This window comes from Ptychodera flava, chromosome 13 (genome assembly GCF_041260155.1).
Source record: "Ptychodera flava strain L36383 chromosome 13, AS_Pfla_20210202, whole genome shotgun sequence".
NCBI classification, from domain to species: Eukaryota; Metazoa; Hemichordata; class Enteropneusta; family Ptychoderidae; genus Ptychodera; species Ptychodera flava.
This window is the reverse complement of record NC_091940.1, coordinates 13,646,545-13,673,555: the sequence shown is the minus strand read 5'-3', so window position 1 is coordinate 13,673,555 and position 27,011 is coordinate 13,646,545. Positions and strand designations below refer to the sequence as shown.

At 39.0% G+C, this 27,011-nt stretch overlaps 1 protein-coding gene and 1 long non-coding RNA gene across 3 annotated transcripts in view; one reads left to right on the top strand and one right to left on the bottom strand.

Annotated features, from left to right (window-relative positions):
• Window positions 1-14,502, bottom strand: part of LOC139147506 (uncharacterized) — a 28,083-nt gene extending 13,581 nt beyond the window's left edge. Inside the window, exon 1 of one of the 2 annotated variants that reach the window (XM_070718622.1) lies at window positions 14,380-14,502. Coding sequence is in view for 1 of the 2 variants with exons in the window: in XM_070718621.1 (XP_070574722.1) it covers window positions 1,630-1,663 (34 nt within the window). In the remaining variant the exon portion in view is untranslated. Of the gene's footprint in view, window positions 1-1,629; window positions 1,951-14,379 lie in introns of those variants that run through there. The other variant, XM_070718621.1, reaches the window with a different exon arrangement.
• LOC139147507 (uncharacterized) lies at window positions 1,150-27,011 on the top strand. Its single transcript, XR_011555735.1, has 3 exons — window positions 1,150-1,305; window positions 25,891-26,012; window positions 26,358-27,011. It is a non-coding gene; the product is annotated as an uncharacterized lncRNA (long non-coding RNA).

The following is a 27,011-nucleotide window of genomic DNA, read 5'->3' as shown; positions in this document are numbered from 1 at the left end:
TAATTTTTTCAAGGGCATGCAATTAAAAGCCTTCCCCTGTGCAGTTGCTTTTTTCTATATTCAGTCTATAATCGATAAATCAATCTATCAACCAATCACTTTATCGCTCAACAATTAACACATTGGACGAATGATGGTAAGGATAGCAAAGTTCAATTCTTACATACATTTGCAGTTGTACAAAAGCTGTTGGGATGGGAAGTGAAATACTGGTTATTTCACACGAGCGTGACAAGGTATGAAATTTATCCTTCCAGGGAATCAGGGAATGGATTTCTTTTTTTTTATTCAACTCCACAAAACTAGAAAAACTAATAAAAAGAGTATCAGTGAAGACCATGGAGGTAGAAAAGAGACTTCTTTTTACCTCCTCCATGTGAGGCATACTAACGGAAGCAAACTATCCCATTTGCTCGGTGTAGTTTCGGGTTTTCCCGGCCCTCAATCTAGCGTGCTCATATCCACAAGGACACGTCATCAGCTTCCTGTCTTTGTACAATACTGCAAAAAGACCCTATAACACATTCATGCACAGGGGGCTCTTTCTCCTTGTTTATTTGTGTCTGTGTTTGTTTGTTTGTTTGTGTGTGTTTGTGTTTGTTTATTTGTTATGTTTAATAAAATAACAGCGAAAAGCTGTTTTGTTAATATTTGTCATTAAAGAGCAGTTTATTTATTTATTTGTTTGTTTGTTTGTTTGTTTGTTTGTTTATATTAATTACCGATGGTTAGGGTTAGGGTCAGGGTTAGGTTAGGGTTAGGGTTAGGTTAGGTTAGGGTCAGGGTTAGGGTTAGGTTAGGGTTAGGCTTATTCACTCCCTCTATATACTCAGACTGAGTATATAGAGGGAGTGAATAAGCCTAACCCTAACCCTAACCCTAACCCTAACTTAAGCCTAACCCTAACCCTAACCCTAACCCTAACTTAAGCCTAACCCTAACCCTAACCATCGGAAATACGTATCAACAAACAAACAAACAAACAAATAAACAAATAAATAAACAAACAAATAAATAAACTGCTCTTTATTGACAAATATTAACAAAACAGCTTTTCGCTGTTATTTTATTAAAATAACAAATAAACAAACACAAACATACACACAAACAAACAGACACAAATAAACAACAAGCCCGTGTACCCTGTGATTCATGCTGTATTATCCTCAGTAGTTGTACACAACTCAGCATTCCAGAATCTCCTGTTAACCGGCAATGTGCACTATCACGATTATTTATACGTGGATAGATAGCAGCGAAGCTGGTCATTAACATACAATAGGCTGTTACGGGAGGAAGATCAAGGTACGTGTTTTTTTCCGATACTGCAGTTGTTTACACAGTATTTTCCATTTTACAACTTAATTATGAACAATGGAGGCACGGTGCCAGGCCGTGTGCCATGCCATGCCACTCATGCACTCGACTCTGAGGTCGGAGTCAAGGGACGGACGACGGCGTCAGGTCTCCGATTCTCCATCACCTATTAATTGCCACGTAGTGCTACGGGCGGAAGGAAAATGCATGAGGCAGTTTACGGTACCCTAGACCTAGGTTGCCCATGACAAAATGTACACAAGATAGAGACACTCTAGCTACACTTGACAACATAAAAACTAAAATACTAACCATACGTGTGGTTGATTTGAACTGTGCTGGCCATTGTATACTCAGACAGATTTGATAGATTTCACAAGTTGGCACGACGAACTACCACTGTTAGATGGAGTGAATTGCTTGACGGGTGCGGGAAAAAGAGCGACTTCGGCAGTTATAGGCTTTTCCTCTTGGTGACATCGAAGTGATAAAGAAACAGATCAAAGTGTCGTCTAAGTCAATATGCGGACTCTGATCCTCTGGCGTAATTTTCCACAAGCTGTCATGTGGACTTCGATCACGATAGCATGCAGCAGTATTGTGCTCTCGCCGCATTCGTTGAAGCCGATCAGCTGATTGGAAAAGGGAACTGCTGGTCCAACTATTTGTATATAGGGGTGGTCAGCATCAAGGCATGGTGAAACTCGAATTGTGACGAATTTTGGTACTATAAATAACACAGCTGCTCTTATAGTGAGACCCCAAGCTGCAGGCTGGTCATGGCGAGACCCGTGAGTGTAGTGGAAAAGTGTCGTTTTGCATTACATTGTTTTCATTTTTACATTTTATGACTTCTATTATAATAAGAATTACATAAAAACAACGTACATTTAGGGACTGGACAAAAATTACAAGGGAGTGTTTTTGAAAATGACGCTGCTTGAAAAATAGTGACCCTTCAAAGGTGTTTGCAAGAAAGGTAATGAGCTTATAATTTCTCATTTGATCTTTGAACTTTCAGCGAATACTATTTAACCTTCACAAATACATGTAATCACTTTATGTGAGGTTTCACGTTATACGACGACAAAAGTTCACATTTAACAAAATATAATTCTATCAACAACTTGCGGTACAGTTGGCTACACAAAATCAAAAGGGACAGCAAGCTGTGTTATAGTTTGGCTTGTAATTGTACAGAGAACACTATTATTGCTTGTCAAGAAAATTATTACAGCCTATATGTCACTATTGAACAACATTGACCATAAATGTACAGATTTGGGTAAAATGTTTAATAGTTTACCCCTAGACTACCATTAGAAGTGAACTGATGTTTTTGGGTAAATTCTAACATCATATTTGTTGTTCACGTATGCATTTTCAAACACCCTAGGCATACGTGAAATTTCATGACCCTTCTCCCTCCTGTAATTTCTGTCCAGTCCCTTATCCCCCCCCCCGCCCCCTCCAACAACATTAACCTAGGGAGCTTTCAGTAATTAAAGGGGGATGGGCCTAGGGAATTTCGCGCACACCTGTACCGTAAAATGTGACCCTCCCCCCTATCCTCCTGTCTAAAATGTGATCCCCCCTTGTCCGACATTCTAAACCTTGACTCTCCCCCCTCCCCCCAATCACTGCGGTATTGTCCCAAGGAATAACTGAAAGAGTATCAGCTAATTTACATAACAGTTGGCTCAATTGTTATGTCTGGGACAAATTACAGAGGGGAAGGCTGGTGTTTTTTGAGGGACAGTCACAATTTATCACGCAATAGTTTTTGAAGAGATATGGTATTTCGTACATTTGAGGGAGGGTCACCATATTTTGTGCAACTTTAAAAAGGCAAGAAGTGGCTGATTTAGTCCTTTATCCAAAAATATCAAATCATAATACATGGAGTCCATCCACAGGGTACACGGGCTTGTTGTTTATTTGTGTCTGTTTGTTTGTGTGTATGTTTGTGTTTGTTTATTTGTTATTTTTAATAAAATAACAGCGATAAGCTGTTTTGTTAATATTTGTCAATAAAGAGCAGTTTATTTATTTGTTTGTTTATTTATTTGTTTATTTGTTTGTTTGTTTGTTTGTTGATACGTATTTCCGATGGTTAGGGTTAGGGTTAGGCTTAAGTTAGGGTTAGGGTTAGGGTTAGGGTTAGGCTTAAGTTAGGGTTAGGGTTAGGGTTAGGGTTAGGCTTATTCACTCCCTCTATATATAGAGGGAGTGAATAAGCCTAACCCTAACCCTAACCCTAACCTAACCCTAACCCTAACCCTAACCTAACCCTAACCCTAACCCTAACCTAACCCTGACCCTAACCCTAACCATCGGTAATTAATATAAACAAACAAACAAACAAACAAACAAACAAATAAATAAATAAACTGCTCTTTAATGACAAATATTAACAAAACAGCTTTTCGCTGTTATTTTATTAAACATAACAAATAAACAAACACAAACACACACAAACAAACAAACAAACACAGACACAAATAAACAAGGAGAAAGAGCCCCCTGTGGTCCATCAGGCAAATACGGCTAGTTTTCAATCGGGTTCGAACCCATAACATACGGCATCAGTCGCCTAGCGGAGAGGCCACAGAGACATTATTGACAATTTTCCCCCACAAAACATGCTATATCTGTATATTATATAAGCTTTATAATGTATTTAAATGTACTTTGCTTGAATAGGGAAGTAAAATGTGCATTTGTGTACAAGAAATTGATTTCTGAATTTCATCTAAAAAGTTGGTTCACTATCCATGGTGTCTATGATGAAACTATAAATATGATGAAAACAGGAATAATTTTTTTTCAGTACAAAATTAGATAAATCTGTGCATTTATGTATGCTGGATTATTTACATTATTGTTCTTGATTAGACTAGAGTGCATGGGGGTCTATGATGAAAATAGGAATATTTTTTTCCAGTACAAAATTGGATAAATCTGCGCATTTATGTATGCTGGATCATTAACATTGTTGTTCTTGATTAGACTATAGTGGTTACAAGTCCATGGTTGTGCAAGAAATTTGATTTTGGAATTTAACCGAAATGTTGATTGACTGTGCGTGGGGTTCTATGATGAAAATAGGAATAATTTTTTTCCAATACACAACTAGGTAAATCTGTGCATGTATGTGAGCTTGATTATTTATATTAATGTTTTTGATTAAACTAGAGTGGTTATACATCCATGGTTGTGCAAGAAATTTGATTTTGGAATTTCACTGAAAAGTTGATTTACTATACATGGTGGTCTATGAGAGAACTATGCACAATTTTTTCAAATATAAAACTCACAATAACTTTGCGTTTATCTACATCTGATAATTGATAAACACTTTTCCACCTGTTGCATATGTATTTGTCTCTTGTCTTTTATCAGTTTTAACTGTTCAAGGTGTTTAATGTAGGATACACTGCACCTTCTTTGCTTGTGAAACTTGTGGGTAATGTGTACGTATTTTGTTGGTGATTTCCTATTCAGGAAATATCACATGGACAATCAAAGTTTTGGCCATAAAATCAGCTTCTGTCAAAAGTGACCCTCCCCCAAGATAGGTTTATAAAAAGTGACCCTCCCCCTTGAACTGTTTTCTAAAAGTGACCCTCCCCGAATTCCCCTGGCCCACCCCCCTGTAATTACTGAAAGCTCCCTTATATATGACACAGAAGAAGAATGACGACACGCATCAATAGTACCACTTTTCGTGAAAAGCGAAATATACTTTCGTCATCGCGCTGAAGATTAGCGTATGATTTGATGTCGCGTACTATAAAACTGGAACTTTATTTCGCCAGGCCACATGGTTCAGAGTGAAGAGATTTTGCCAATGTGATTAAATCTGATGTAGAGACTGCGTCGTTTTCTCCTTTGCTCGCTCTTTCCTGTTCTCGTTTAGCTGATCGTAACGAGGCGACTGCACAGCAGCACAGTAACAACCAAAGGTAGGACCCAGTCGCCGGTCGCGTCGCCAACTCAACATCTGATTTTGATCAGACTGAGCGGGTTTTACATACTCCCCGTCGGTAATAAATTTGAGCTTATATGAAAATAGACCAAAGCACGTTTTTTGATGAGAGTATTTTACTAATGCGTCGCAAAATAATTATTTCCATAAAGCTGATGGATGTTACTCAAAATGTGGCGGGGTTACTCAATTATTTTGTGCAAAATGAATTGAAACACATCTGAGATTGCACCATTGCACACATCGGGCATTTCTCAAAATTTTGAGCTATGGCCAATAGTTGCCGATTTAACATTTTTTACATTTATGACACGAAAGGTCTGCATGCACGAAATACATTCTATGGTCAGTCAGGTGTAGCTTGGCTTGCACGAAATACATTCTTTACATTTAATACATTTAATATATTTTTACACGACAGGTCTGCACGAAATACATTTTTTACATTTAATACATTTTTTACATTTATGTCACGAAAGGTCTGCACGAAATACATTTTTTGGTCGGGTCGGGTCTAGCTCGGCTTGCACGAAATACATTCTTTACATTTAATACATTTAATACATTTTTTACATTTATGTCACGAAAGGTCTGCACGAAATACATTCTTTACATTTAATACATTTTTTACATTTATGTCACGAAAGGTCTGCACGAAATACATTTTTTGGTCGGGTCGGTTCTAGCTGGGCTTGCACGAAATACATTCTTTACATTTAATACATTTAATACATTTTTTACATTTATGTCACGAAAGGTCTGCACGAAATACATTCTTTACATTTAATACATTTAATACATTTAATACATTTTTACACGGAAGGTCTGCACGAAATACATTCTTTACATTTAATACATTTTTTACATTTATGTCACGAAAGGTCTGCACGAAATACATTCTTTGGTCGGGTCGGGTTTAGCTGGGCTTGCACGAAATACATTCTTTACATTTAATACATTTAATACATTTTTTACATTTATGTTACGAAAGGTCTGCACGAAATACATTCTTTTCATTTAATAGTCGCGCCAGCGGCTTACTGACTACGCATGCGCTTATTCATAATATACTATGCGAGTAACCGGAAGTGTACCCTTCTTTCACGGGCGCCGCCATGTTTTTTTTTGAGTACTCGTAAATAAACAAATACGAAACAAATTACCATTATATAACATGCCATTTATAAAATATACCTCTTTTATTAGCCAGTAAATGTTATTATGCACCTTGTCGCCGATACAAAATATCGTTTATGTAGATAAAGGGAGAAAACTGTCGTGCATATGAACGGGGGCATACGCAAAGAATGCTTTAGAAATTTTAGAAAAGCGCCCCCTGTGTCAATAATTAGATTCAAAAATTGCCAGTTTTTAGACGGAACGCTGTAGTTTTCAGCACAAGGGACCGTGTTTTCAGCTTGCAAGTGGAAGGTGGGCAGTGCAGTTACCATTGCAATGATAATGATTGCATAATACGTCCCTTGTTTAACGCAATAGGCTGTTATCATTGTAAAAATTGCCAATTTTTGTCCAAATTTTTTACACGTTACAGAAAATCTATATCTGCTCTGCTGCAGGGTTTGACGTCGTGTACTTACGTGAACTGCTTTCATCAGAGGGAAACTGGGCATAGTTGTCATATAAACGTTTATGAAGTAACAATTAATTACAGTTTATCATGAATCAATACAAATAACATTGCCAATCTTAACCCCTGGCGCGACACCAAGGGCTGAGCCCTATATAATATTACATTTTTTACATTTATGTCTCGAAAGGTCTGCACGAAGTACATTCTTTGGTCGGGTCGGGTCTAGCTGGGCTTGCACGAAATACATTCTTTACATTTAATACATTTAATACATTTTTTTTACATTTATGTCACAAAAGGTCTGCACGAAATACATTCTTTACATTTAATACATTTTTTACATTTATGTCACGAAAGGTCTGCACGAAGTACATTCTTTGGTCGGGTCGGGTCTAGCTCGGCTTGCACGAAATACATTCTTTACATTTAATCCCTAATACATTTTTTACATTTATGTCGCGAAAGGTCTGCACGAAGTGGTACTGCTGTGGCGTACAGCAGCGTCAGCGAAGACTCGTACTCCACAGCTTAGTTGACAATTGCCCCAGTGCCGAACGTTCTATGTTCGGAAGCTGAATTCAGGTGGGCCACCGGAATTCAAACTTTAACTTTTTTGAGGACACATTTTTATCGATATCTCGCGATCCGCGCGCAGTCGCCATATCAAATATCGACCGTTGGCATTAAAAAATTGTGTTTTAAAAATGTTACCAAGTGGGAGTGCCTCTTTAAACCACGGCCCCTGTAACGTGTCTTACGTGCGGACATTTTTACGACAAAATATATTAATTGTGCAGAATGTATTTCAGGCAGGGCCCGCCTAAACTCACGATAAGGTCGGACCGTCCCTCCAAACCAAGTCCTGATAGTTTGTGCGGACATGTTAAAAAAAAGCATTTAATGTAAAGAATGTAATTCGTGCAGACCTTTCATGTAAAGAATGTATTAAATGTAAAGAATGTATTAAATGTAAAGAATGTATTTCCTGCAAGCACAGCTAGACCCGACACAAACGTAAAAAATGCATTTCGTGCAGACCTTTCATGTAGGCCTCCTAGATGTAAAAAATGTAAAAAATGTATTAAATGTAAAAAATGCATTTCGTGCAAGACCGGCCCAAACTCCCGATGATGTCCGATAACTCCCGAATAAGGCCCGAGAGTTCGGTGTATTTCGTACGGACATCTGTTGAAAAAATGTATTAAATGTAAAGAATGTATTTCGTGCAAGCTAGACCTGCTAGACCCGACCTTTCATGACATAAATGTAAAGAATGTATTAAATGTAAAGAATGTATTTCGTGCAGACCTTTCATGTAATAAATGTAAAAAATGTATTAAATGTAAAGAATGTATTTCGTGCAGACCTTTCATGTAATAAATGTATTAAATGTAAAGAATGTATTTCGTGCAGACCTTACATGTAATAAATGTATTAGATGTAAAGAATGTATTTCGTGCATGGATAAATGTAAAAAAATGTAAAACGTGTAGAATTCTTGACTACTGGCCATGGATGAAAAGTTTCACTGCGAGAGGGGGAGGACCCCCCCTCTCGTGCTCTCCCCTTGGGTCTTCTAACAGTTTTTCTGGTAAAAGACAAATTTAAATTGAAAATATTAAGTAGCCTCTCGGATTGCACTTCACTGCACCGTGGCGCAAATCAATTTCTCAAAATTTTCACAGGATCTAGACAAAACTGAACTGTTGTGAATTCATCCTTTATTATCACAGAAACATGTTTTAATGTACCTCAGTTCAATGACCATTTTGACAGTTAAACATACCATATTCAGGCTTTTCATTAGAAGCTGGCAGCTGGAGAAATGACACATATTCATTTGTCTTCAGTCTCTGGCAAACATCACAAATTGTATAGTCATTGTTTGGTTGTTGAATATTGTGACTCAAACACTGATCATGCAAAAAATGTAAAAAACATCAGTGTTTAATGTCATTTTCAAACAGTTTTACCGAGTGCAAAATAAACTGAAACTCCTCTCAGATTGCACCATTATGCACATCAATTTCTCAAAATTTCCAATACGAGAGGGGAGTTCCCCCTCTCGTGCTCTCCCCCTTGGGGTATTCTAACAGTTTCACATAGTAAAAAAATTAAAAAACACCTCTCAGATTGCACCAGACTGCACCATTACACACATCAATATCTTAAAAATTTCCATGCAAGATAGGGGAAAGCCCCTGTGACACTTTCCCCTAAGCCTCTCGCGTGTTCTCCCCCTGTACTTTCAAATTCTGCCCGGTCAGATATCCTAGTGAAAACCCTGTCATAATACCCATCCACATTAAACAATATACTATATGGTTAGATACTGCGTGAGCTTTTATATCTTTATTTTATTGTGACTTTGAATTTCATTTTGATGGGTTCACCTTTTTTGAACCATCATGAGATAACTGATGATAGTCTAGCAGGGTACATCAGGATTTTAAAGGTTTTTACTGTTGCTGTATTTTGTATTGGTATTGAACTTTTCTAAGTGGGGGTATCAGTCAAAATTTCAGAGTTAGAGAGGGAGGTTATTCAAATTCATCATGGTTGGCGAGGGGGGGGGGGTCACTCGAAATTTCGGAGTTTCAGGCCGTAAATAATGATGACTCGTAAATAATGATGACAACGCATTACAAACTTGATGACCAAAAAAAAAAATTGCGCTGCTAATCCATTCGAAAAAAAAAATGATGCAGGTCTGACAGTAGAAGAAAGATTGCTGTCACTCTGACAGGAAAAAAAATGCTCCCATACCCACTTCCTCCATGCCCCCAGAAATCAAATGGTTCTCCCCTTACATAAGAGAGTGTGAACGACAACTCGGCGACTCAAACTACTACACGAAACTAGCAACAGACGACACAAAACAAACAGTAGAAAAATACACCAACTAACAACAGAAATGTACAACAAGAAACACATCGACATCCACACTTATAAGTAGATAGATCTATTCTACACAAATACGTATCTTCTACCAAAATTACATAAAGCGCCACCAACGGACACAAAATTCGCAGGTCGCCCGATAATAAGCGGTTGCTCCAGTCCAACCTATCACATATAGGAATTCTTAGACCACTTCATCAAACAAATCGTGAAAAATCAACGTTAACCGACATACATAAAAGACACTACAGATTTCATCCGGAAAATGGACTCAATCCAGGTTCCGAACAATGCCATCCTAGTCACATTAGACGTAGTCTCTATGTACACAAACACACAACACGATGACGCCATGCAGGCAATCGGCTAACCGTTAAACAACGAAACACAAACAAACAATTAACAAACAAATACCCATAAACCACCAACAGAATACCTGTTAGCTATGCTAAACATTATTCTGAAAAACAGCACATTCGAATTTAACGACGAATTCATTTCTGACATCACATTTCACGAATTAGAACTGAACATCGTTCGTCAATACACAACAAAAATATCACTATGGTGTAGATTCAGAGACGACATTTCCTAATCTTCATTGCAACAGAACACGAACTCCACGAATTCATTACACTAATTAACAAAATGCATCCCACTTTCAAATTTTCATATGAAAGTTCTTCACACGAAATAACATATCTTGACCTAGTCATTTACAAAGGTCAACGATACAACAACGAAAACATACTAGACACGAGAACACACACAAAATCAACAGATACATTCCAGTTCCTACATAGAAAATCATGTCATCCAAAATCAACCTTCAAGGGCCTGATCAAAGGCGAAACATTAAGGTACATGAGGACATGTAACAATGAAGAAGACTTCAACAACAAAGTCAAAACATTTAATGAAAAGCTACTACGATGAGAATATCCACAACAAGAAATATCAAACATCAATACGCCGAAACAAATTACGCAACGCGAAGAACACATATAAATCACAAACAAACGCACAACAACAACAACACAAATAAATTGATATTTTCTACCACGTATAGTCCACACGTCAAAACAAAAGACATCAAACAAGCATTCCTGAAGAACTAGGAAGAAATAGAAAAAGACCAAACACTAAAGAATGTATTCACGATGAAACCGATCATCGCTATACAAAAGAAATCCAAACATTGGCGACACACTCATAAATGCACAAGTACACAATCTTACAGAAACGACCGAACAAAATGAAAAACAACAAATTGATCCGAATATAAGTATTCTAGCCTCCTTGCTGGACGAACAAAAAACAAAAATCAAAGGAGAGCAATTTTCAAAAAAGCGACCGAGGAAGAAACCACACACAGGTTTCGAAACGTAGCGTCAAAGGATCACCCTGTCATTCGACAGCCAGATTACGGCTACGTCTCACCATGGCTAATATCTACACAAATAGCCAAACACACAAAATAAAACACAAACACAGAGAACGAAAAAAAATGGTGTAGGCGATGTGTGCAGCCGCTTTCCCTTTATTACATTGCGATTTCCTACCTATTCTTGCTCCGACTTGAAGTCGAAAGAGGGCATACACGAGAATACCCCTTACTTTGTTTGATGGGTATCCATCGTCTATAACAATACCCGTAATACAGCAGACTACAAGCCAAATAAGCCAAAATACATTTAACCAGTGTAACCGTCTTAGGGACCATTCAGTTTTTACGGCCCGGGGGGGGGGCGGCAAGATCTTGTGGCCGGTGTTCAAAAAAATATAGACCTCCTGCATTTTTCGTGAAAAAAGATGACCCCCTTTGTCAGACGAAAAAATTTGATGACCACCCCCTACCCCCCCGCTGAAAAATAGCCAAAACCCATATGTCAAATTTACCCGCACGGTTTGGATTTGAACTCCGGTACGCAGCGCACTTTATTTGTGTAGCAGAGATGCCGGTGCACAAACTTCTCAGGCACATCAATGCAAATGTCTCTTAATTAGGACGACTGTAAGGCAACTTTTAACTTCATTTCCATAGACACTTATGTCCATGGACTTTATTGGAGTGGTTCACCAAAGGCAGCCCCTGGTTAAGAGGGTCATGGGCCATTACGTGAAGTCAACTTTATTCTAGTGGGCAACCAAAGGTGGCCCGCCAGTAAAGAGGGTCGATCATGGTCATTGCATAAAGTAAACTTTACTGGATTGGGCCGGTGAAGGCGTCCGGCCGTTAAGATGGTCATTGGCTATTACAGTCATAAAGTCAATAGCGCTGATCGCAAATGACGTCACTGTTCTCTCTCATTATATGCATAAATAATATTTGCCCGCATTTTCCGCATAAACGACAAAATAAAACCTGCGAGTGTTAGAATGGCTATTTAGCGTCACACTTAGTTGTATGAATCGATGACTGAGACTACAAGCTGCAACAACAGCCGCGCATACAACGACAAAATTTGTCCGAATTTCATCTTATTTGTCCGAAAGTCACGCGCGTGCAGCTATATTTAGTAACAAACCCGAAATCGCGATCAACGCTATTTACTGTAGTGGGCCGCCGTGAAGAGGGTCGATCACACAGTCACTTGTGATCGGTCTATTCCGCTCGGCGTCTATGCCCCCATAGACGTGTGTACATATGCCTGAGAAAAACCAAGTCAGGAAATCAAATGGCTATTTCGTATAGGGATTATGCCACCATGTCATCTTCGACGTTCGATTTTACTGTGAAAAGTAGCACAAGTGACTGTGGTCGATCATGGCCATTGCACGAAGTAAACCTAATTGGGGTGGGCCGCCGAAGGCGGCCCGCCGGTAAAGAGGGTCGATCATGACCATGGCATAAAGTGAACTTTATTGTAGGTATTATGTTTTTGAAAATGTGGTGACCCCCCCCCCCTTTCCTACCAGTGAAAAAGCGATGACCCCCCCTTCGCGGATTCCAAAATTATGATAACCCCCCCTGGATTTTGCCGCCCCCCGTAAAAACTGAACGGTCCCTTACTATGGCAACACTACTTCCTAAACGCTTTTATAGGATCCACCAAGATTCTGAAATCACAAATTAACCAATAGGAACACAGAATTTTGAGCCAATCACAGCGCTCCAGCTCCAACAAACAATAAGGCGAAATTAACCAATCAACAACAGCTTACAACAATAGAGAGATCACACAATCCAACACAACCATGCTATAAAAAGACAAACCACTCTAAACAACACATCAATCGACGTACACCATGAGTGACTTCGAGCTAATCAGTGAGACTTCCTCAGATGAAGACAGCAAAACTCCAGGCCAACGTGATCCAGTCCAGAAATTTACAGAGTTCGCTCTGACTTTCTCCACGTCAACCACGACAGAACCACAACAAGACACAACATCGTCCGACAACAACATCTTCAACAAGATAAGAAAGTCCAGAAACCACGCCCAGTCATTGTACATAACGCACTGAGCGTGGAGGTAGGCCTACAAGCAGAAAGGGAAGTCAAAAAGGGGCTTCACTGAATCATTATTACCTGCAGGCCTTAGAAAAACCACTGTGGGGGCGGCTGTAGTGATGGGAGGCGGCCGGCATCGTCCTGTAGGCCAGTGGTTCGCATAACAAAACACAGGGTACAGCAAACAATACATTGGTCTAGGTTATAATAAATGAATATCATGTATTAAACATTTTTATCATACAAGCCTTAGGCCTACCTGTGTCTAGGACCTACCCTCGCTATCTCCATACTGTATATCAAAAACTGCCTAGTACCCTAATCCCCTTTATTAGCCTTTTCTACTGATTACCTTATGAGCATAACGAGTTGTTTAGTGATATTTCTTCGCTTTGATGATCATTACAAAAAATGAATCTGGGTGATTCGGATAGGTAATTCACTGATATGGACTGTTTTTCTTTTAAATACACTCTTTACAGAGATAATGAGCGGGAGCTATACAAGGCACACGATGACACTGGTAAAAAATGTTTCAGAAACCACATTTATTTATCATAACTGCTTGACTAATACGGTATTGTATGCTGTACCCCGTGGTGGTTATAACCACGGTCCCGAGGGGAGGGACCGTGTTGTAACCGTACAAAAATATAGTCAACGCTGACCAAGGGTCACTCACTGCACTAAGGTGCAGAAATGTTTTTTTTTGTATATCATTATCACCTCCTTTAAATAACCCATAGAAATACGCGTTGCTTACTCGCACTTTTGGGTATACATGTAAAAAATGCATGTGTAATTGGACATTAAATTGCTGCAGCGAGTGGGAAAATGTGCCCTTGGTGTGTCATTGGGAAGTCCAAACCCAATAACTGTGCACATTCATACAAAGACAAGGAGAATTCCTTCCTGTCTGTGATTCATAGAAAGGTAGCTATGAAGATGATAGCCTACATTTTCAGACATCATCGAACGACACGAGGACCGAAAGCCCAAGTGGACTGCGGTATTTCATGACACCATTCGATTATCAAATATAAAACACGTCACGTTATTATGAAAATCATAGAGGTCTTTCTTTTTACCTCCATATGAAAACACACCTGTAACATGCCTGTAACATACCTGTGATTTGTGATCGAAGTATGTCATAACATCATCCAATCACAAGCTTGCAAAAAGACAGTTGGTGTGTGAAGAACATACAAACTGAATGGCCTGCCTCAAATATCGCTTCGTCTTTTTTCATAAACAACCTGCGTCGATAATAAGGTCACATTTTTATTACGTAACAATATTGTTCATATGCAGATATCCATTAGGCCTAAGTGGAAACAGTATAACAATATAGAAGACACATCCGCACAAACCATGCAGATGTATATTATAGGACTATTAATAGGTTAACCATTACTTCCCACCTGCTGTTTGCGCATCACTTTGCCAAAATGTTCGATGCACTAAAATCGATCCATTCTTCCTCACCGTGCCATATGCTATACAGGTCGAGTATTTAACTGACTGGATGACTGGCGTACACTTCACTGAAAATGGCCATATAACCTTCCGAGTTGCCGCACTTTGTCAGTCGGGCCATATTGCCAGATTTACCTACCACACTGCTCAGTGATTGGTTGGAAGATTGTGAATATGCAAGCGGATCGGTTGATGAGGATGTACCCAGGTGCACTACTTTTGAAATCAAGGTAGATGAACAGCATCACACCAGAGCTTCGCTCGTCGTCCTGCATATCAGCTTAAATGACCACCGATAGCTGTGACAGCCATGCGAACACCAATTTCCGTAAACCATGGTAATGATCAGAGTGGCTACCACAAGAATTGCAAGTGCCAGTGCAGCCACGAATACTTTTATACATTTATGGTCGAATGTGAAGTCACTTGGAATGAATCTTATACAAATATTAATTGTTATATTACTTGTTTAAAAATAATTGTGCATACATCATTAGTTACAATTTTGACGTCATTTTATTCAATTTGCCAAGAAATATTTCTTGCACGTTCAATTTTTCATTCACCATTATACTGAAAAGCAGGTACACACGATCTCTCAATGAAAAAAGTGACGTTAAAACATTCTCATGACAAACTTACATAAACCATAGACCCTCGAGAAAATCTCGAGGGTCTATGCATAAACTAACAAGTTAAAAAATCTTTGCTGCCGGGGTTTTACTAAAACAAGATGATGCGCATTGGCACGGTGATACGGAACCGTAAACTGTACGGACGACGCAACAACAAATTGATACCGTCTGAGTTCTAAAGCAAAGGGTTGAAAGAAAACAAGGCTGATACAAGCTTAAATGAAAGCAAGGCTCTTGAAAAAAATTGACGATTTTCCCCACTCTGCGTCAATCCCATAGTTAGGTAGAAACAACCCTGTATATATTATCTCCTTTTTCTCGAGGGTCTGTACAGTCTTTGCTTTTAGTGTATGCGTCACTGTTGCAAGGAGTCCCCAAGTCCTAGTGTCATTTATTGTATAGAGATATTAACGGATTTGCGTGTTTTCTGCATGACATGGGCTCACCTTCTATCATGGAATACCATATTTGTACGGCTTCTCCACACATATAGGATTTGCCCATTCTGCCGCTGGCGGCGTCTTGATTTGTGAAATGTCCGAACAGGCATATGAAAACCCATGCACAGTCAGAATTAATCAAATATCAAAGGGTCTCACGTACAAGAAGCCACAAACGTTGACATTGAATATGACCACAAAAATGTACACGACGTTTTCTTTGTCAATAAAAAACTCAGCTTTTGTATTTGCTAAAATTTGTGAATAATAAACTAAGCTTTCGTATTTGCTAAAATTTGTGTATCATGTTATCACCTTGGTTTGTTCCAGGGCAAAAAAGTCTCCCGTGCACAACATTTCGGTAAAAACTGACTATCTACTTTAGGTTTGTTAGTATTATAACATTTATTTTTGGACTCAGAGCGAGGAGAGAGAATCCATATTAAGGTGCTCGGCCACGCCTTGCCCTGCAGATATGATTTGCCTCTGCCTTTTGTCCACAAGTGAAGGCTAATTAATATGGACAGGGTATAGTAGTGGGCTAGCAGGGGCTCACCCTAAATTGGAAAAATTGTACGGTCTGGAGGGAGAATGCGTTTTTCACACAACAAAAGACATTTGCGTGTCATTTGATTACAATTTCTACCCTGTCAAAAACCATGTCACAGTATACAAAACTCTTATTGGAACTAAAATATGATTTCCCCGCTTTTTTGCCAGCAGATTGGAAATGATAAGTTCCTTGCACACTCTGGCTTAAGTTAGCAACCGCAAGAACAAGCTATGAAATGTTAAAAAGAGATTTGCCTCTGTTCAGAAGGTCATTTTTTTCGTGCTGTTTGATTATTGTACTGTTTAACAGAGTGATGAATTATCATTTCCAATCATAATCTCTTCATAATTAATCAAAGCCCACAAACACCAAGAATTCAACATTCAAGGTTCGTATGAAAAAGGCACTAGATGCACGATCACTGCAGATTGGCCTGTTCTCCATATAAAAACCTAGTCTGGTATTAAAGGTCACATGATAAATGACGCAGTTCAGACCGTTGCTCACTCTCTTGCCGCTGGCCGACTGTTATAGCTACCCGATACGCTGAAGGCAGTCATTTCTGTTTGAGCTGAGTTCCCTCTGAGCCATTTTGAGCATGTTCCACACAGCAAGTTCTTGAAACCCCTCCTGAAGCTTGAGTTGAAGATGACATAGAGAACGGCATTGTAGCATGTACTGAACACGGCCAGGGTTAGTCTAATCTCGCTCCACACCGAGTCACTCATGCTGCTGTCGGCTTAGCCGGTCACCTTCTGTAATGAATTGGTAGAATGGGACAGGATAGATTCAACCTTTGATAGCCATTTTAGGTAACTTCAATATTCAAAAAAAACCAAGTTTTTTAATGTGTCATTGGTGAACTTGAAGTTTTTATGCTACTTGCGTTAGAAGAAGGGAATTTAGTGCACATTTAATATGTACAATAGGCACAGACATATACCGAGCACCTGCAATCAGATTAAAATGCGCTGTAGAGATGGGCCGGTCTTTTACGCTGTCATATTATGGCCTTCATTTTTTCTGCGATAACTGCAGAAAAATATACCGTAATATGATAGCGTAAAAGACCGTGGCCCATCTCTTTAATCTGATTGCGTGCACTTGCAGATATACAAATCTTAACATGCAAGCTGTTGACAGTATACGAACAGAATGTGTGGTCGAATTCTGAATCGTAAATCGTCTGGATGTACTACATAAATCCACGCAAACAATTTCTCTGGTCCATAAATTGTTTCGACATTACTTGAATGACTAAAACAGTCTGATTGAAGAAAGCTGTGCAGACGCTGGGAAATGTTATAAATAGAGTTAACCCTAGGGTTCAGGTGCATCACAAAGCTATGGAGGGCTGCGCCTTAAAGGGGAGGGGGGGGATCGTCGGAACTGCGCTCCAAGGTCGTATGGGACCCATACACAATATCAACAAGGTACGTTGGCGAATGATGAAAGTCAAAATACGTTTGTCATAATGTGCATTATAAAATTTGAATGTTGCAGCTATGCTGACGTCATTCAGCTAGATATCGTGCATGAAAGACACCGTTTGTGAACAAGAAAGTCGTATAGGCGAAGCTCCGACGACCCCCCTCCCTTTAAGGAAACCCGATTGTTTTCAAACGGTAGGTTGGACCCAGTGTGTTCCAGGTGCGCCACTAAAACGAATAAACATACATACCCTGCTACAACCGAGACAAATAGGCAAATTGAGAAAAAGCGCGCCCCGACTATATACTTACGGCTTCGAAGAGCAACACAAAAAACGGCAGCCAAACTGTCGTGAATATGGCTGCCACAGTCACCAACATCTTGACCACTTTCACACGCCTCTTCCGCACGGCTGACAGGGAGAGAGCGCGTGCCGTGCTGTTTTCAATCCGGGTGTTCCGGGAGATCAGAAAAACGATAACGCCGGTGTAGTTTCTCACCATGACGACAAGTGGCATGAGGTAGGAGAAGAAAAGGATGAAAGCGGCGTCGAAGATTAGGAAATTTCTTGAAACGGTGCCGTCAGCCGTGCAGACCAGCCACGTTTCGTTTATGCTGCGATTCCAGACGGACACCGGCTCGTATTCATACAGTGTAGGTATTCCAACGACAGTGGACAGGATCCAAGTGGCAAATATCAGCCTCTTGCACGCTGTTTGCCCGAGCTGCTTTTGCAAGCTCTTCACGATCGCCCGGTACCGTTCCCAGGACAAGAGCACCAACGTGTAGGAGGCGTTAGTAATGCAGAAGACCGGTAGAAAGTTGACCAACTTGCAGGCAAAAGTACCTAAAATTGTAAAAAAAACGAATTTGGCGATGAAAGGCTGTGCTATGCAGTTTAGCTGAAAGTGAAGTGGTCGTCGGCACTGAGCTAAACGGTCGGGTCGTATGGGACCCATATGACCAATGTAAACACTGTATCCAAGGTACGTTTGAGATTGATGAAAGTTAAAAGTATGTTTGCCATGATGTACATTCTAACGTTTAAATGTTGCAGCTATGTTGGCGTGATGAACAGATCTAGATATCGTGGATGAAATACATTATTTGTAAACAAACAGAAAGTCGCACAGATGCATGCATTCCCGACGACCCCTCTCCCTATAAGTTAACGTGTACCTTGATTTCATTAGAAAATAGAGAGTTCAAATTTTCTTCGTAGCATTAACGGGAGATTTCCGTCCTTTATTACATATATATTGTAATTTGTATTATTAATGTACTCTCTATGTATCCAAAAATATTGGTTAGGCCTAAAAGGAAGATTATTGAAACTTTTCACTGGCAGCCGTTTCGTACATTGACGTGAAAGAGGATCCTATAAGGTTTTCCTGGAAGGGAATAAAATAAGCTTCTACTGTAATGATAGATTTAAAGGCTTTGTTTGTATTAAAACTGTTTTAACATTTATAGTATCGCACGTATAGTCAGGAGATGGTATTATCTTTTCAGTTATCCTGTCATATTCAAGGTACAGTGCACCTCGCGGGCAGATTTTTTTACTGTTAAAAGGATCACGAGTCTGTTTTAGCCTTGAGCTACATGGAAGGGAATGAAATAAGATTCTACTCATATATGATGTGTATTCTTTTTTTGTATGAAAACTTTGAACATTTACGGATACTCCAAAATAATCTCACAAAATGAGAGAAAAGGTTTGTTTATAGTGGAAACAGCGTATGGGGTAATTCCGGATGGCCCTACTCAACAGTAGGACGGATCCTCTTTCAGTTTATTGTTCTTGTGAAAAAAAATAGAGCACAAAATATACAAAAATAACAAAAATGACAATATTTTCAATTTTGAGTAGACCGACACATTAAACACAGTCGTTTGAATTATGAATAAGACGCGTACGCATGCGCGGTTCGTTCTCTTCAACCTCTTTCTTTTCTGTGTCACATGAAGATAAAACCGACGTCGACCGATTCACGAGCAACTGTAATTTTTTTTTGGGGGGGGGGGAATGAAAACTATCTTTTTACTGGTGACGACCGATACCTTCTTGAGGAGAGTATCCGCCGGGAGACAAGTTACTATAGTACCTCACAATATGTATTGTAATTCCTTTGGCCCCGGAGGCCAAGAAATAAATCCTTTGCTCTTATCTTGTGGAGATCGCTTGTCACTTTCTGTTCATAATTTCCTCTGCACAGCCACTCTAGAAAAGTGATTTTCCATTTGGAAATGACTTACATTTGCTACATGGCAACTCCGGACCTACTAATGCAGGAAATGGCCCGTTTTTTGTCATTTTCACTATACTTTAGACAAACATTTTTTTGATAAAACCAACTTCGAGGGAAACTATGGCATTGAAATTCTGCAAATGTGTAATCGCACCAATCATTGATGATGTTAGTATCATGGTAATGGTTGGGAATGATGAAAAATTGTAGACTTATATCGCGACAACATTTGTCCGAGGATCAGTAACTCCATCTACGGGCGTTATTTTATCAATTTGCCCCGGGCCGCAGTTTGTAACACGCTGAAAGATCGATCGACCTGATTACTGACAGAACAGATATAAATGGAGAAAGCGCTGACGCGTGTTTTCTGATCATTGCCAATATACTGAGGTATATGCTAATTAGACGACGTTGTCATATACAGCTTCAAATTTGCAAATGATAGAATAGTACAAGCATTGAAATATTGTTTTCATCGACCGAAACGACAATATATAACACTTCAATCGGACTCATTGCTATGAACAAGTTTTATTTCTGTGTAAATGTTATTACGGGACGATACAGAAACTGCATAAAACCTCTGTACTCTATAAAATTGATGACTTTTGAGTCAGGGCAATCTTGAAATTCATTTACTTTTTCGGTATTTTTAGGCATAATAATGCTAAATGTCGCCAGGGCATATTTACAATGACTCTGACTTGACTGCAAATCGTCAAAAACTTCAATTTGGTTGGGACAAAACAACGAATATGAGATAAGTACCAGCATTATTTTTAGTGACCAGAAACTAGAGACAAATTCAAATATTTTAATGAAAATGTTGATCACTCATATATTTGAACGACATTGAATCAGATGCTGATACGCATTCATTTTTACTTGTAACATTAACACTAATATTAGAACAAATAATTTTGAATAGGATTTTTAAGAAGCTAAGCAAATTATGGTGTAACATTTTTACAAATACGTTCATTTTTTGAAAAATGTGTTAATTCAACAATCTCAAAGTAGTTCCAATCGCGTTGAAGGTATTTGCATAACGTAAAAAGCACTAAACTTTGTCTCTGTAAGGACTTGTAGCACATTTGAACTCATTCTTGCGTTTAACTCCACTGATATGGTGGCCGTATATCTGTTTGTTCTGGGCGTGTTTACATGTGACGTGGGTTGGTTCTCAGTGCCGAAGTTCTCATGAATAAACAAGACACTTGACCATTTTGAAATCTGCTAGATTGCCATTATTGTCTCTTGTGTAATATCAAAACTGTTCCAACACACAGTGCAAATTGGAGGATGGCAAACTTCGATGAGGTTCGCCGGTATCTGATTCACGCATGCGTTGACAATTACCCTGAACACCGTATCAGAGACCGATCGACACAGGCTATTGTAGAGCACATGTATCAAGAATTTTGATATTGAAATGTGATCACTCTGGACCTTGTGATGGCATTGATGTCCGACAATAACAGGCCATGGTATGGTATCATACAAGGAAAAGAATTTCATGATAAAATATCATTGCTCATGGGAAAATACTAATTAGAATAATAGCGTTACTGTATTCTACGATCATGCATGATGACTTCATGGTCGCCTCTGGTCTTTTACTTTCAATGTCAGGCAAATTGAGATCTTCGTCAGGACTAAAGGCGCTATTCAAAATGCCGGTCTGTCAAAAGCAGGAGAATAAACCGATGTTCAGTGATTTTGATATGTTCTTTTTTAAAAAAGTAAATAGTAATATTGCTTTGCTCATGAGAATAAGACAGTTTTTACCTATGAATATAAGAAAACTTTTTTATAATAGCTATATTTTACCACACTTGGATTACTGTTGTCGTTTATGGGGAGCATCACCGTTTATGAAAGGGTTGCATAAGATTCAGAAACGTGCTATAAGAGTGATGTGTGATGCAAGGTATAATGCTTCGACCGAGCATTTTTTTAAAACAATGCATATAATGCCATTACCAGATAGAATATTTTATAAGAATGTTTGTATGGTTTTTAAATGTTTGAATAATCTTGCATCGCAATATATGACAAGTCTCTTTACCGAAATTGATCATAAAATAGTTACAAGATCTGAGATGCAAAGATTGTCAGTGGTCCTGCAACAAATAAGGATTTTTATCGAAAAGGGTTTACTGTAAATAGTGCCAATCAGTGGAATAATGTTGATTTAAATATAAGATCTAGTAACTCATTTAGCTGTTTTAAAACTGCTTACCTGAAAGCTTGTTGGGTATGATTTTTGTGTTTGTGAGTTTTAGTTTTCTTGTCAAATTTGTTTTTGTTATCTGGTGTGATTGTGCAGTTTTTCCCCTCCTGTATGCAGGTTCACTCCTGGCCACTTTTATCTGCGCATTGTATTGTTCTAGCTTTGTTAGTCATGTTTCATGTTGTTCTGCTTTGTATCAGTTTGTATGTTCATCTGAGGGCCCTGGGGAAGATAAGCATCTTTACTGAAGCTTACCAGGCTACCCTCGTTAAACAAGGTTTAATGAAAATAATAATAATGTCCACAATTGTCAAAAGAAAGACGACAGGAAGGAGAATGAGTTGAACATCCTCAAGCGCACATCGCATATGAATCAAAATCGTCACTTGTCTAGCCTAATACAGACAAGATTGCGTGCTTGGAAGAGGTCTCGCATTACTTACATCCTGGCGGCTCAATTGAAAGACGGAGCCTTGCGAAGTTAAAATTTCTTTTAAGTAGATTTGTTACTAACGATACGGAAAACGGGACGTAGGAAGTGATAGATAACCCTCGATGGCCTTCCGTTTTATCTAAAGTCGCCTGAAAGCTTCACAAAGTAATGTGTATGTATACTTTATATATACGTACAGTATACATCGTCAAATATAGGTAGATAATAGGATTAGAGATGAAAAAAATATATATTTTAGTTGATTTTCTTGGCAATACTGCTGAGCGAAGAGTATTTTGATTTTGAAAATTCTCCCCGGATAACTTTATACCCAGTTGTATACCCCTAAAGACTGAGCAATTATGAATGTACTTTATGAAATAGAACCCAGATAATTGATACTGTGTCTACGAATTAATGTCTCTGTGCAGTAGAACAATGAGGAGAAGGTTACTGATTAGGCTTTTGAGAAAAAAATGCGATGTTGAAGTATTTGTTCCTAAATTTACGGCATGTTCAAAAAAGATTCAAAATTGCTACGGTAGAAGCAGTGATTCCGAGGCACCATTCTTTGTTTCTCGCTGGACGGAGAAAGGTTCAAATACGTGTGGTGGTGATGATGTTGATGTTGATGATGATGGTTTATTCTTGCAGTTTAATTTTTTATTTAATGGTGATTTCGGTGTAAAAGGCGAAGATGGAGTTGATCATTCACACAGAGGAAGACGAACGCATGGTACTTACGTCACCGATCATCATGAGAGTGCTTTTGAACTGAGTGACTCAGCATCACTCTTTCCTTAATACATCAGTTCAGTTCTTAATATTTTGAAAAGCGGCAAAACGGGTGAAACGTCTTCGAGGTTGATTTCAGGTCATTTTAAGGCAATGGCCTTTATAAAAATCGTCCCCAATTTTCCATGTAACTACCCCGAGTATACCGATAGAACTAGTTGAATCTGTCATTTGTTCTGTCGTCGTTTGTCATGATAGGCAGACTTACTGTAATAGGTAAAGATGACGATACGATGCCACTGTATGGCGAAGTAGCCATCCTTTTTTGTCCTGAAATAGAAATCTTTTCTCGCTTTTAAATTGAGAATGCGTTCTTTAAAGCTTTCATGTCAGCACTGGTTTCGGTAGGTATAATTGTAATTTGCTGAATATAAAAAAACGGCTCTGAAAAAGAGAACATGCCATTTGCAAAAAAGCCTAACAATGTTAGAGCTATGAAAAAGCTAAACCCTGCATCCTCGGGTAATCGAAAATATGAAGCCCTTTATGCCGTGAAGACAAAGGGAAGACTTACATGTTGACAGCAAATAATCACGGCACAGTTGCAATACACAGTCAGGAAATGTGTTCCGGCTTTGTAAAAAAGAAGTCGGCGACAAGCTGCACGAAGTGCTAAATTTCATGTAGCTTTCACTTCGCAGTCAAATCCAAACGCTGTGATTCCTAGTTTGAACATGGTATATATTTTTGTGCTTAGGCGTGAATTTCGGTGGTAAAACCGGTTTCGCAGAAATGACAGTAAACTTCGGATTCACACTCGCCCATATTACGTGTTGTTCTATATAGCGGATGTAATTTATTTGTGAATTAATTTATTTATTTGTTACGAAAGATATCCATAATGAAGGTCAAGTGTCGTGAAGATTGTATCCAACGCTACTTCGGATGTGCCATTTCCTACTCTTGGGACCTTGAATTATGTTTAAGAGAATTGCGAAACTCAAAACGACCACAAATTCACCTTGATGTTGCTGTCTCCACAGAGAAAGTTAATGTTTACTTGTCACGCGTTTCTTGGAAGGCAAACGACGCGACGAACCAAAGTTAACGTGGTTCTCACTGAATATAGAAGTCTCTAGGGAATCTTAAGGAATTCTAGATTCACCAAGATAACAGTGATAATGCACGAACGATTAACCCTTGACTGATAAAAGTAATCATACTATCGCAAAGTCTGGAAAGGAGCTGGGGATAATCGAATTTGCAGGAATGGTTCACCCGCATAAACAGAATAGCGTATTAACCTGAGGGAAAAAGAGCGACGAAATCGACATTTTTAATTTGACCGTTTCATAATTTCATGATGTGAGTTAAATTTCATCTTTGTGAAAAATAAAACAAGGTAACCAGAGTTTGATATTTTGGAAGCTTCGTCTCGCTTCAAAAGTCATTTTATTGATGTGCAAACAACGTTCGTTTATGAGACGTTAATAGCTGTAATATAATCGTTCTCCGCACAGAAACGCGATACGAACGGAGGCAGGCATTACATGCGATCAGGTATGTCATCTGATTACAGCATATCATGTAATTCTGCCGGTGGCCAAAGATTTAAAGAAATGAAAAAATTAATCAAATCGTTTAATCCTAACAGTGAAGCCAAAGGCTGCTTTGTTTGCGCGTTATCAATTTCAGTGTATCGGATGTGTAGGCCAGGATATCATAAATATACTTGATGCATGTATGTATAATATTACCTTGGACAAAATTTCGACTATTGCACCAATTCATTAATGGCTTCTGATTAAAATGTCTGAGTTTGTGAATAAAATACATCCCTTGGTACTCATGCAGATTAGCCAAGTTTTTGTTGCTATGGTAAACAATAGAAAGGGTTTCACTATAGCACTAAACAACTAAGCTACCCACGTCCTATCCATACCTCATTCACAATCATTAAAAAGCGGTCGACGGTAAATCTTTTTGATGAAATATTCAACCACCCACCTATTGTTTGATTTTATGGGCAGGCGACACACGGCGCCAACGATTTAGACAAAAGACTGCGACTTTTCTAAGATATCGCCCCGATATAAATCAGTTCGCAACAAACAAGACTCTCCTTGTATAGTGGCGCATGCTTGAAAAGTTATTCGATAACAACTTGAAGAAACGCCACACGTCACAGATTTTGTTGTGAAAAGGATAGGGTGATAAATAAGTGTGAAGGACAGAATCATTGAAGTGTTATTTTAAAGAAACTGATTATACGACGACCAGGATAAGGCCATTTTGTTATTGTTGTTGTTGTTGTTGTTGTTGTTGTTGATGATGATGATGTTGATGATGATGATGGTGATGGTGATGATGGTGATAATAATGATGATGGTAATGATGATGATGATGATGATGATGATGATGATGAGGTTACTGTTGATCGTCATACAGATGCTGATGATGAAGACAACGGTAGATGTAGTTCGCTGTTACTCAGACAACGGTCTTAAATGATGATGGTGATGAGAAAATGACAGCGGAGGGAAAGGGCCGTGGTGGTAATTGCCTTTACAGTACGTCGATTGTAAGATTTAGTATTAAGCAACGTTTACTGTCTTGAATGAATATGATAAACAAAATCACCACAAAACATGCACTCCCGTATTGATTATTATTCATCAATAAAATTGATCAACACAAATGTTACTACGCAGGCTGGGCTGATCAAAGTCGCCTGGTTTGATCACAGTCGCGTTGAGCGACGCGATCACGATATTCAACTTACCTTCATAGTAATCTTCGTTGTGAGATATGTCATGGATCGACTGAGGAATAGACAAGCCGGCAAACGAAATGTCACTTATTGCCAAGTTCACTATCAACATGTTAGTAACGTTGTGCATCTTCTTGTTTCGCAGGACCACGAGGATAACGAGGATGTTAGCGAACACCGACAGGCAAACGAGGACAGACATAACGCTTATGAAGATGATGTCGCCGGTACCGAGGTTTTTGTCCATCGCGTCTGTGTTCGGCTGGGCTGTCTCCAAGACTAAGATCACGACTATAACCGTTAACTGTAGCAGACAAAGTCTTATCATCGGAAAGCGACTCTTGACCGGTTGGTGATCATGTAATGGGCAAAAATGCTTTTCTCGATTTTGATTCGTCGATAAACTCACTATCATCACTTGTTAGCGGCGGAGCGTAGTTCTGAAACAGTCAAATGAAGTAGTCCGCGATCACCTGAATCATTCAGGGCTGTATATTGCAGAAAAAAGTCGGAAGTATCGGGAAGGTTGGCATGAAACACGTGAGTCCAGTTAATTTAACTCAAGCTACAACAAAATTATAAAGGGAGTTTGAGTGTTCCTCGAGTCGACAAAATCAGCAAGAAATGGAACGGCCATGTGAACTAGTCAATGTGAAGAGATGTACTGTTCTGAAACAGCCGTAAGCACATTTTACAAAACTGTTGCCTGCGATGCGATAATTGACTAAATAAATAAGTTGCATCAAACTCGTGGCGATATGTTAGCCCATACGACTCCTTGTCGAGTGGGTCAGCTCAC